The sequence below is a fragment of the Chiloscyllium plagiosum genome, unplaced genomic scaffold, assembly GCF_037043375.1.
Source record: "Chiloscyllium plagiosum isolate Xiang-an unplaced genomic scaffold, Cpla_swu_hap1 HiC_scaffold_5, whole genome shotgun sequence".
Taxonomy (NCBI): domain Eukaryota; kingdom Metazoa; phylum Chordata; class Chondrichthyes; order Orectolobiformes; family Hemiscylliidae; genus Chiloscyllium; species Chiloscyllium plagiosum.
In genome coordinates, this window is record NW_028270143.1 from 34,428,116 (window position 1) to 34,441,066 (window position 12,951).

A 12,951-nucleotide genomic window follows, 5' to 3' on the forward strand; every position below is an offset into this window, starting at 1 on the left:
CAAATCCAAGCCATCCAACGATTGGAGGAAGAATGCCTCATTTTCCACCTTTGGATCCTTCAACCACACAACATCAACATTGACTTCACTAGTTTCCAAATCTCCCCTTCCCCCATCTTATCCCAGATCCAACCCTCCAACTCAGCACTGCCGTCTTGACCTGTCCTACCTGTCTATCTTCTTCCCACCTGTCCATTCCACCCTCATTACCGGCCTATGACAATCACCCCCTGGCTGCATTCACCTATTGCCTTCCCAGCTACCTAACCCCCAGCCCTACCCCCACCTCCTATTCATTTCTCAGCCCTCTTCGCTCCCAACATTCCTGTTAAAGGGCTTATGGCTGAAACATTAATGCTCCTGCTTCTCAGATGCTGCCTGACCTGCTGTGCTTTTCCAGCACCACACTTTTTGACTCTGACTCTCCAGCATCTGCAATCCTCACTTTCTCCCAATGGTTCAGGAGACAAACGTAGTCTAGCAAAGCTAAGCAACTCAGCTGCAAGCATGAGGAGGAAAAAGAGTGGAAGGGAAAGAGTAGGAGGCAATTCAATAGTTAGAAGAACAGACAGGTGTTTCTGTGACCATAGACATGATTCCATGGTATAGCCCTGGTGCTAGGTTCAAGGATGTCACAGAGCAGCTGGATAAACTTTTTAGTGAAGATGATGGGCTCGACATTATGGTCCATGTGAGCATCAATAATGTAAATAGAAAGAGGAATGAGATCTTGAAATTTGAATTTTGGGAGTTAGGCAAGGGATTGAAAAGCAGGACTATTAAATTAATAATAACAGTATTGTTCTCAGTATCACATACCCATAAATATAAAAGTAGAAAAATTGAGCAAATGAGCAAGTGTCTGTAAAACTGATGCAGGATGGAGATTTTTACATGTCTGAGGCATTGGGACCTAGAGCTGAAAATGTGTTGCTGGAAAAGCGCAGCAGGTCAGGCAGCATCCAAGGAGCAGGAGAATCGACGTTTCGGGCATAAGCCCTTCTTCAGGAATGAGGAAAGTGTGTCCAGCAGGCTAAGATAAAAGGTAGGGAGAAGGGACTTGGGGGAGGGGCTTTGGAAATGCGATAGGTGGAGGGAGGTCAAGGTGAGGGTGATAGGCTGGAGTGGGGGTGGGGGCGGAGAGGTCAGGAAGATGATTGCAGGTTAGGAAGGTGGTGCTGAGTTCAAGGGATTTGACTGAGACAAGGTGGGGGGAGGGGAAATGAGGAAACTGGAGAAATCTGAGTTCATCCCTTGTGGTTGGAGGGTTCCCAGGCGGAAGATGAGGCACTCTTCCTCCAACCATCGTGTTGCCATGGTCTGGTGATGGAGGAGTCCAAGGACCTGCATGTCCTTGGTGGAGTGGGAGGGGGAGTTAAAGTGTTGGGCTACGGGGTGGTTGGGTTGGTTGGTCCGGGTGTCCCAGAGGTGTTCTCTGAAACGTTCCGCAAGTAGGCGGCCTGTCTTCCCAATATAGAGGAGGCCACATCGGGTGCAGAGGATGCAATTGATGATGTGTGTGGAGGTGCAGGTGAATTTGTGGCGGATATGGAAGTGTCCCTTGGGGCCTTGGAGGGAAGAAAGGGGGAAGGTGTGGGCGCAAGTTTTGCATTTCTTGCGGTTGCAGGGGAAGGTGCTGGGAGTGGAGGTTGGGTTGGTGGGGGGTGTGGACCTGACGAGGGAGTCACGGAGGGAGTGGTCTTTTAGGAACGCTGATAGGGGAGGGGAGGGAAATATATCACTGGTGGTGGGGTCCGTTTGGAGGTGGCGGAAATGACGGCGGATGATACGTTGTACATGGAGGTTGGTGAGGCGGTAGGTGAGGACCAGTGGGGTTCTGTCCTGGTGGCGGTTGGAGGGGCGGGGGCTCAAGGGCGGAGGAGCGGGAAGTGGAAGAGATGCAGTGGAGGGCATCGTCGACTACGTCTGGCAGGAAATTGCGGTCCTTGAAGAAGGAGGCCATCTGGGTTGTACGGTTTTGGAACTGGTCCTCCTGGGAGCAGATGCGGCGGAGACGAAGGAATTGGGAATATGGGATGGCGTTTTTACAGGGGGCAGGGTGGGAGGAGGTGTAGTCTAGGTAGCTGTGGGAGTCGGTCGGTTTATAGTAGATGTCCGTGTCAATTCGGTCACCCGAGATAGAAATGGAGAGGTCTAGGAAGGGGAGGGAGGAGTCTGAGATGGTCCAGGTGAATTTGAGGTCGGGGTGGAAGGTGTTGGTAAAGTGGATGAACTGTTCAACCTCCTCGTGGGAGCACGAGGCAGCGCCGATACAGTCATCGATGCAGCGGAGGAAAAGGTGAGGGGTGGTGCCAGTGTAGCTGCGGAAGATGGACTGTTCCACATATCCTATGAAGAGGCAGGCGTAGCTGGGGCCCATGCGGGTGCTCATGGCTACTCCTTTGGTTTGGAGGAACTGGGAGGATTGGAAAGAGAAGTTGTTCAGGGTGAGGACCAGTTCAGTCAAAGGAGGGTGTCAGTAGAAGGGTACTGGTTGGTACGGCGGGAAAGGAAGAAGCGGATGGCTTTAAGTCCTTCGTGATGGGGGATGGAAGTGTTCAGGGATTGGATGTCCATGGTGAAGATAAGGCGTTGGGGACCGGGGAAGCGAAAATCATGGAGGAGGTGGAGGGCGTGAGTGGTGTCCCGAACGTAGGTGGGGAGTTCTTGGACTAAGGGGGACGAGGTATGCAGAGATGAGTTCGGTGAGGCAGGAGCAGGCTGAGACAATGGGTCGGCCGGGACAGTCAGGTTTGTGGATTTTGGGCAGGAGGTAGAAACGGGCGGTGCGGGGTAGTGGGACTATGAGGTTGGAGGCGGTGAATGGGAGATCCCCTGAGGTGATGAGGTTCTGGACGGTCTGGGAGATGATGGTTTGGTGGTGGGAGGTGGGGTCATGGTCAAGGGGGCAGTAGGAGGAGGTGTCCGCGAGCTGGCGTTTAGCCTCAGTGGTGTAAAGATCGGTGCGCCAAACTACTACTGCGCCTCCCTTGTCTGCTGGTTTGATAGTGAGGTTGGGGTTGGAACGGAGGGAGTGGAGGGCTGCACGTTCCGAGGGTGAGAGGTTGGAGTAGGTGAGAGGGGTGGAGAAGTTGAGGCGGTTACTGTCGCGGCGGCAGTTGGCTATGAAGAGATCGAGGGCGGGTAAGAGGCCAGCATGGGGTATCCAGGCAGATAGGGTGTGTTGGAGGTGGGAGAAGGGGTCGTCAGAGGGTGGGCGAGAATCTTGGTTGAAGAAGTCGGCGCGGAGGTGAAGGCGGCGAAAGAATTGTTCGATGTCTATTCTGGACCAGGTAGAACCTGCACAAGAAGGACAGGTCACATCTTTAGCAGGACCGGGAATAACATCCTATTGGGGAGATTTACTATACTTTGGGAAAGAGTTAATTTAGCTTGACAGGTGGATGGGAACCAAAAAGAGAATACAGATAAAATAAAAACAAAGCTGGTGATGGGAGCATTCGGGATTGAATTACAAAATTGTATTAAAATGTAGATTCATGTTAAATATTAACATGAGAATATTAAAATTCTCTATATGAATGCACACAACATTTGCAACAAGACACATTAATTGATTGTGCTAGTAGAAATTAAATAATATGATTTAATTGCCAATATGAAGGCATGGTTGCAGGGTGACCAATACTGGGAAGTGGATATGAAAGGATGTTCGGCATGTCGAAGGAATAGGCAAAAAGAAAAAGGTGGGAGCGCTACTGACAATAAGAGACAGGATCAGTGTTATAATGACCCTAGCTTACTGCTAGGGTCATTACTGCTTAAATCAGATGCCAGACTGAACTCTGGCTTGTGGATGATATTTTACTTTTCTTTTGGTTTGAAAGAAGCAATGACTCAGTGAAACATGAGCAATGCTATAGATTAATTTTTAACAAAAAAGCAGAAGTTTATTACGCACAGGAAATGCTGAAAATTAAAGTAAAGCAAATTATTTACATACAACATACATTTGAAGATTTAGAAATACCTGGTAAAACAGAATCCCATTAATTCCAAAGCATTATTTTACAATTATCATGCCAGAAACAGTGTGGAGCCGCAGGAGATGGGGAAGATACTAACATGGTGCCACTGTTTAAGAAAGGTGGTAAGGACAAGCCAGGGAGCTACAGACCAGTGATCCTGACACCTGTGGTGGGCAAGTTGTTGGAGGGAATCCTGAGGGACAGGATGTACATGTATTTGGAAAGGCAAAGACTGAATCAGGTTAGTCAATGTGGCTTTGTGCTTGGAAAATCTTGACTCACAAACATAATTGAGTTTTTTGAAGAAGTAACAAAGAGGATTGATGAGGGCAGATCTATATAGACTTCAGTAAGGTGTTCAACAAGGTTTTTCATGGGAGACTGGTTAGCAAGGTTAGATCTCATGGAATACAAGAAGAACTAGCCATTTGGATACCAGAAGTGGGACAAAGGTAGAAGACAGAGAGTGGTGGTGGAGATTTGTTTTTCTGACTGGAAGCCTGTGACCAGTGGTGTGCCACAAGGATCAATGCTGAGTCCATTATGATTCTTCATATATCTGAATGATTTGAATATAAATATAGATGGTATAGTTAGTACGTTTGCAGAAGTCATCAACACTGGAGGTGTAGTGGACAACGAAGAACGTTACCGTAGATTACAATGGAATCTTAATCAGATGGGCCAATGGCTGAGGATTGGCAGATGAAGATCAATTTAGAAAAATGCGAGGTGCTGCATTTTGGGAAAGCAAGTCTTAGCAGGACTTACACACTTAATGATAAGGTCCCAGGGAGTATTGCAGAACAAAGAGACCTTGGAGTGCAGGTTCATAGCTCGTTGAAAGTAGAGTTGCAGGTAGATAGGACAGTGAAGAAGGCATTTGGTATGCTTTCCTTTTTTAGTCAGAGCATTGAGTGTAGGAGTTGGGAGGTCATATTGTGGCTGTACAAGGTGTTGGTTACTTTTGGAACACTGCTTGCAATTCTTGTCTCTTTCCTGTCAAAAGGATGTTGTGAAACTTGAAAGGGTTCAGAAAAGGTTTACAAGGATGTTATGAGGGTTGGAGGATTTGAGCTATAGGGAGAGGCTGAATAGGCTGGGGCTGTTTTCCATGGAGTGTGAAGGCTGAGGGATGACCTCTTCGAGGTTTATAAAATCGTGAGGGGCATGGATAAAATAAATAGACAAAGTCTTTTCCCTGGGGTGGAGGAATCCAGAACTAGAGGGCAAAGGTTTAGGGTGAAGGGGGAAAGATATAAAAGAGACCTAAGGGGCAACTTTTTCACTCAGAGGGTGGTATGTGTATGGAATGAGAGGCCAGAAGAAGTGATGGAGGCTGGTACAATAACAATATTTAAAAGGCATCTGGATGGGTATGTGAATAGTAAGGGTTTAGCGGGGTATAGCCCCTGGCAAATGGGACTAGTTTAGGTTGGGATATCTGGTTGGCATGGACAAATTGGACCGAATGGTCTGTTTCTGTGCTGTACATCTCTCTGACTCTATAACTCCAAATGGCAGAGACACTAAGTCCTTTCGTGGAACTTTATATGAGTGTGAACAGGGTGGGCTATGCTAGGAAATCTGGGAGAATTATGTGAGAAGTAAGTAGAGGACTTTCTTGACATTGGGATAACTCATTTTCAAACAGAATTCCAGATGAGATTTGCGCTATGGAGCAACATGTATGCCTATTATGGAGAATTATTGCTTGTTGCCAGCTCCATTAACAATAAATATTACTTCATTAATATGCAATGTTTTACTCCAGAACCTCCTGTGAGGAAACTTGGTGGTGGACAATTCTGAAAATAAAATTCAGAGTGGGTACCTGGTGATTTCAGACCACAACTGGAAAACCATGAAGAACTTTTTGCCCCCTTATCTAAAGAAAGATATAGTGGTTTTGGAGGCTGTCCAAAGAAGGACCACTAGGCTGATACCAGGCATGAAGGGTCTGGCGTATGAGTAGGGCCTATGAGAGGTCATCCCTTAGCCTTCACACTCCATGGAAAACAGCCCCAGCCTATTCAGCCTCTCCCTATAGCTCAAATCCTCCAACCCTCATAACATCCTTGTAAACCTTTTCTGAACCCTTTCAAGTTTCACAACATCATTGGACTATGGAATAATGAGAGATGCCCTCATTGAAACATACAAGATCCTTAGGCGGTTGCTCGGGTAGGTGTAGAAAGGTTGTTTCCCTTGTGGAAGAGACAAGGACAAACGGAATAACCTCAGAATAAAGGGTGGACATTTACAGACAGAGATGAGGGGGTATTCCTTCTCTCAGAGTGTAATGGATCTGTGAAAATCTTTATTATAGTGGGCTGTCGAGATTGGTCATCAAGTATATTCAAGGCTGAGATTGACAGATTTTTAAGCAGTAAGGGAATCAAAGGTTATGGGGAATAAACAGATAAGTGGAGCTGAGGATTATTAGATCAGTCAGGAACTCATTGAAAGATGGAGCGGACCAAATGGGCTGAATGGCCTACTTCTTCTCCTATGTCTAATGGTCTTATGGAGGTTAAACTTAAATAATTACTAATTTTTTTAAAAAAAGTGTATGTATTTAATTTATGAATGCAAGGAATAAATGCTCCCATTGTATGTACACTTGTAAAATATACTTAATCTAGCCTCAAAGTAGCATACTTTTAAAATTGCATGTTGTCTGAAATTAAGTCCATTTATCTCTCTCCTAGATTATCAGATCAACATTGAAACACACCCAGATCAAAATAAGTGACATCCAGGTCTCTTATTCTGATTGCAACATCAATGCTGATCTCTATGCAGTTGTTATGTTGTTACTGACCTGCTCCTTTTCTGGGAATGTCTCTGTTTGGTGTCCACTGAAAGTGATGCCATGGCAGTAACTGTTTCTGTCTCTTTTCTTTCCAGGTTTTGGGCATCTTTGAGAGACCAGTCAATTTCTGAGGCATACTGTCGCACTGATATCCAATATTTCTCTGTGAATAGAAGTAAATACGGTTTTCAATGTCAAATGATGAAAAATCTGTAAAGCTGATTTACTTCGCATTCTATAGATAAGAATTAGAACATAATTTTCTTCAAAGATTTTCAAAATTGGTCAGGGCATATAGGGCAACGTTTGATAAAGGCAACAGGGATTGTTCGCCAATCACGAGGGACTGGCATTGCCACATTTGGAGACAATCTGTTGAAGTATTGGATACCTAAATAGGCAGTGGCAGGTCTTCTCTGGGATCAAGGACCCTGTGGGCTCACAATGAGACATGCTTCCTCTGAGACAAGGAGGTCCTCCTGCTTTTCTTGGCTCCATTCATAAAAGTTCTTTTCAAAACCTGCAAGGTATCAAATTGGGCATCCTGACACTGTTATGAGTGGGTTAAAAAGGCATTGCATTTTATGGGAACCTGATTTGTATTTATTAATGTCCCCAGAATCCAAAGGAATCCCCATCCACAACCAAAAAGTGTGTGGATAAAATGAGGAATCAACAGGAATGGAGACATTCCTATAGATTGAGTTAAGAGAAATTTTAAAATCTTAGTTTGGTGTTTCGGTAGTGCTCCACACAATCAAATGTAAGATGTTACCCAGAATAATTAATCTCATATTTTCAACTTGATGATGTAGTTGAGATCACAATGAGTTCACTGCAATCACAATGCATGCATCATCCCATATTTGATTTGTTAGCAGTCTATCACATACCAAAAGTATCCAGCCTATCCCAATGAGGCATAGCTGAAATTCTGTTGAATTAAGCTTTTTTAACACATTGTAATCACTAAAATGCTTAATGCACTTGGCATGGCTTCACTGATCATTGATTGTGTGAATTCCCTGTTGACTTGCAGAAAGAAGTAGATCTACCCAGCTGTTTTGGAGATCAGGTCCTAAGATCCACATGAGGAGACTTCAGTGAATTCAGTTCAAAACCAAATGGTGCAATGAGCACCCACATAGTTCTCTTATTCCTGATATTATGGATTCATATTGAAGGGATTGAGGTGTTTGCTCTTTGCTAGCTGTGAGAGCACTATGTTTAATAATTCTGAACAGTTGCAGCCCAGTCCCTGTGAGACATGCATCTGTTACATAATACTTGCTATGGTACTGTCTCTAAGATAGATGACAAGATGGTATCTGTAGGCATTGTCCCTGAAGTTGTGGGCAACACAGTGGCACAGTGGTTAGCACTGCTGCCTCACAGCGCCAGAGACCCAGGTTCAATTCCCGCCTCAGGCAACTGACTGTGTGGAGTTTTCACATTCTCCCCGTGTCTGCATGGGTTTCCTCCAGGTGCTCCCGTTTCCTCCCACAGTCCAAAAATGTGCAGGTTAGGTGAATTGGCCATGCTAAATTGCCCATAGTGTTAGGTTAAGGGGTAAATGTAGGGGAATGGATCTGGGTGGGTTGCGCTTCGGTGGGTCAGTGTGGACATGTTGGGCCGAAGGGCCTGTTTCCACACTGTAAGTAATGTAATGTAATGAAGCTAGACACATTTTATAGAATAGTACGAACATTACTCTCCAGGTGACTCTGCTGTACCTGTCCAGTTAATTGTGGGCGGTGGTTGTCAGTATTTAAAAATTGCTCCATTCCTTGGTTTTACCTTACGAGCACAAAAGATTGAGCAACACATTTTAAACAGAAAATTAAACAGTTTACAAGAGTCTATACTTTTTTTACATTTGTACAATAAGAATCTATCAAAATGATCTTATATGCAAAATTTTAAAACAAATATGTCAACAGTTTGCTGAACTAAACGATTCTTTTGTTAACCAAAGGTTGCTTTGATAAATCACATTTAATTCAAATAGCTTTTACTCCACTGGTTTATATAATGTTTCCAACAATATTTCATTAAGAAATATTGAGATTCTGATTTTATTTTGATTCATATGGCATACAGAAAACCCAAGATTTTGCAATGGCTTAACCAGAGAATGAGATATGAGAGATTATGCAGATGACTGCTACAGAGCTTACTTAAAAATGAGAAAACACATTGTTTTTTTAAATAAAACACTACATTTAGTCTGATCTTGGCCCTAACTTAATGGGATTCTGCAAGATAAGAGACAATTAATTCAATTCCATTAAGTCTAGCAAAGCTGAATTATTCTATGTACTGATTTTAAATAAATGGAACAAACCAGTCTAGTGTGAAACAAGGCACTTAACATACTACTTTTCACTTGTTATAGCCCTGTATTTTTGTGCATTTTGTTTTCATTGCAAGATTTCTGCTGCCGCTGACCCATCCTGATTTCCAAAGACAGTGGTTCTGCGTAAAGCAATGAAATGCTGTTAGCAGAATGAAGAAGGATGGAGTACAACTTTTAATAAAGTCTTGAGTCTTCTGGAATATCTCAGCCCTACTTGCTTAGATTGATACTGTGTCCCCATTCTTACAGCAACAGCAGAATTTGAGGAAACGAACAACAGGAATGATCAATGAGGTAGAGTGGAAAACCATTAACCACAGTGATTATTTTATGTACAATTGTTATAAAAGATTAGTGGAAATTTGCACATAAGTGGAAAATTGATAACATAAATTTCAACTTGCCAAGATTGTAAAACTATTCCAATGGTGAGAAGGAGCTGCAGGTTTCCTTGCTGGGATGTATTCTTGGCAAGACAATTTCTACAATCCCATTCATTTATACAATTTTTGATAATTTTACAAGATATATATTAGGAGTTGAAAGAGGTTGTGGTGGAAAATATTCCAGTTCTCATAACTGCAAAGTAAATTTAACATGCCAAGAGTTAATGGACCACTCATTCTCACTACACTGTTCTGTTGCCAACATCATTAGATTATTTGTTATTCATCTGTAGAAAAGACTGCCAGTTTTGTTTCACGATTGAATTCTGGATTTTATAAGGAAAGAATGGAAGGTTTTAATTTCTGGACTTGTATTATCAATAAAAATACAGATCAGAGCTTATTCTGGAGTGTTTCCAAGATTTATATTTTCTCTTTTTGGAAAAGGAAAGCATTTGTACTCTGAAAGAACAGAAATCCTGGTTGAAGTTTGTTGGTTTGAGAGAAGATTTCTGAGGTAATTGTTGTTCATAGTTATTTTCTAATTGCTCATTGTGTTTTTATAATTTATTTATGTAAACATAATATTGTTTCTTCGTTGAGTATGAGCCCACGTGCAATCAACAAACTGATATACTGATTTAGAAAAGCAGTAAACAGACAGACCTTCCTGGCACTTCCTGTAATTAAACATAAATTACTCAAATAACTTACTTTGAATTTCAATTGTTTTTTCCAGAGAAGCTACAGCATTGGCGTTTGGCTTCTGAAGCTGAACTTCTTGGGGAAGAGGCTCCAGCTGTAAAGATTCAAACAACTTTGTGATAAGATGAGTCAATTTGCTGTTTAAAAATGAACTCCCCCTCAAACATTTTCCTGTGACTTTCTAACCCTTTTCCAACCTGCAACCTTTTGCTGAGAAGAGTTCCAGTGTGCCCTACTGGAGATGACTTTGAGTACTTTCAGCTCACTTTATTAACTGTTTAACTATCCACAAAGTTTTATAGCATATAAATATTTACTGAAATTGTGCACATTTATCACAGAAGTATCTAAATTACTTGTCTTGATATTTGCAATGTTTGGCTAAGCAAAAGTCAAATATTTCTTATTGAATTATTAATTTTTGGCTAAAGAAATTTGATATTTTTCTTTTGTTCATCACCCTTTCTAACTTCTTCCCCAGTTTTCAGTAGGATAGTTCTGTTGTACCTCACTGGATGTGTTCTTCCAAGAAAACTACAATGAGTTCCTTTAATTAGATTGCAATTTATTGAACAACTTCAGTTTTGACGTTATCACACTCTACCGCTAAAGTAACTTCACAGTGTGCTATTTACACATTATACACAACTGAACGGTGTAGCTTTCTGTGAAACTACTACTTCCAGAGTTAAGCATAAAGTACATTGATGCTATTGTTCTTACCCACAGCACACACTCCATTCCTTCACCAATTATTCCATACACTCTCCATGCCTACATTCTTTGCATTAAACAGACTTTTTGCAAACTCAGTTTCTTATTTGACCCTGAGATAAGGTTCTGAACCTATATCTTCTCAATCACACTCCCTGATTTCACCTCTGCTGCCCATATCCTAATCTGCACCAATGGCTGCTCACCATTCTTCATGTGTTCCCTCTCCACCACTGCAGCCAATTTATAATTCTCATCAAAGTCTTCAAGCATTTCATGACATTTTCCTCATTATCAACCTCTCCCATATCTTTGTATCAAGTCCCAGCCCTGCAACACATCAAAGAGCTTTTCAAACTCTATCTCTCTCACTGTTGTCATTTAAGAACTTCCTCAAAGCCTACATTTGACTATTTTATTCAGTCACCCCTCCAATCCTTCCTTTGATTTTGCTCAGTACAAATTATTTTGCCAGATGACACTTTCACACATTTTGGAGTGGAAACTCCTGGCTTTCGTCCCTGCCAGAATGGAGAGCAGTATTGGATCGGAAACTCAATATAGAGACAGACAGGCTTAATAAGAGGTATCCTGCCTCTTGGGAATTACCTTAGCAATCAGAGAGACATAGGAGAAAGTGAGGTCTGCAGATGCTGGAGATCAGAGTAGAGAGTGTGGTGCTGGAAAAGCACGGTGGGTCAGGCAGTATCTGAGGAGCAGAAGAATCGACATTTTGGGCATAAGCCCTTCATCAGGACTAATTCAGGACACTCTTGAATCAGGTAGACATGTCCATTCTGTCACAGGAAGGATTTCTAATTCAAGGAACCATAGCATAGGTTACCTCAGCTCACCAACACTTGGATTTTTGAACAGTAGCTACTCCAGCAATAGTGTGGACATATGACAATCACCATTCCACATAAGATGTGAGGCTACAGGCTTCCACGGCTACTCCAAGAGTGTGTGCATGGTGATGGGTGTGCTGATGCCATTTGCAGCATTAACTGCTGGTTCTGAAAATAGTTGCCATGCATGAGCTCTGTTGTCCATCCAGGAGAAAAGAAATTAGCGGGAATACTGCTGGTGTAGCTGCTCATATGTCCTTCCTGAAGGTTCTGCTCTAGGAGCTGAGGTGCTTCAGTGAAGTAGCTTTCCTGAGAATGGAGAAAGAGGACGACCTCTCCAACTGAGTGAGTGTGGATGGAGGTGCCCAAGGAAATCCGCAGAGTAAATGTGGTCCCTTCAACCAGAATATCCTGTACCTAGTAGATCCATGCTCCCAGAAGGATGAGAAAGTTGAGTAGCATAATACTTCCAGGTGATTCACACACACGGATATCCTTAATATTCTCTTTAGAGTGGTCTTTGGTACAACCCATCATGTAACTCCACTCATTGCTCCCTCCACAGGCACCTCACATTCCCACTTGAACAACTAGCACTCACACTTATCTAATCATATTTTCACACCCATGCTTCACACTCACCATTTTTAAACGTATGTCCTCCTCTCCTGGTCGCACAAATCTCATACTTCACACAGCCACTAGAAATGCATGGTCACCAGGTCCATTGGGAAGGAGGTCTGTTTCAGGAGGCTGCAGAATTCCATGTGATCCGCCAAGAGTGCCGGAGTCTGCTGTCACTGGTGCTCAGACATGTCGAGAGTGGATCTTTTACCTTTAGTTCCTGTGCCGAGGATCTTGATTCCTTCCAGTTCAATCTTGGTGCACATCTCCTGTGCTCCATGAAAGGGATTGAGTCTGTGTAGAAGGTAGCTGGTATTGCTGCTAAGTATTGCTCCTGCTGCTGTTGGCAGTCAAGTTAGTTCTTTTCTTGGTACTCATCAGAGATAAAAAAGAATGAAGATACATAGGTTACTCCATGCTGTGGTGAAGGTTGGCAGCAGACAAGTGCAGCTGAATGTGAATAAAATGCTGTGTAAGTGAAGTGCCTTCCAAGAAGTTGGCAATCACATTTTGA

The 12,951-nt window shown here is 43.0% G+C and overlaps 1 protein-coding gene across 8 annotated transcripts in view; it reads right to left on the reverse strand.

Moving 5' to 3' along the window:
* LOC122549771 (histone deacetylase 9-like) overlaps window positions 1-12,951 on the reverse strand; it is a 796,606-nt gene that overhangs the window by 13,160 nt on the left and 770,495 nt on the right. For all 8 annotated transcript variants that reach the window (XM_087987095.1, XM_087987091.1, XM_043689766.2 and 5 more), the window contains 2 exons: window positions 10,261-10,345; window positions 6,814-6,967 (listed from right to left, as the gene is read on the reverse strand). In XM_087987095.1, coding sequence (XP_087843221.1) covers window positions 6,814-6,967; window positions 10,261-10,345 — 239 coding nt within the window. The remainder of the gene's footprint in view (window positions 1-6,813; window positions 6,968-10,260; window positions 10,346-12,951) is intronic.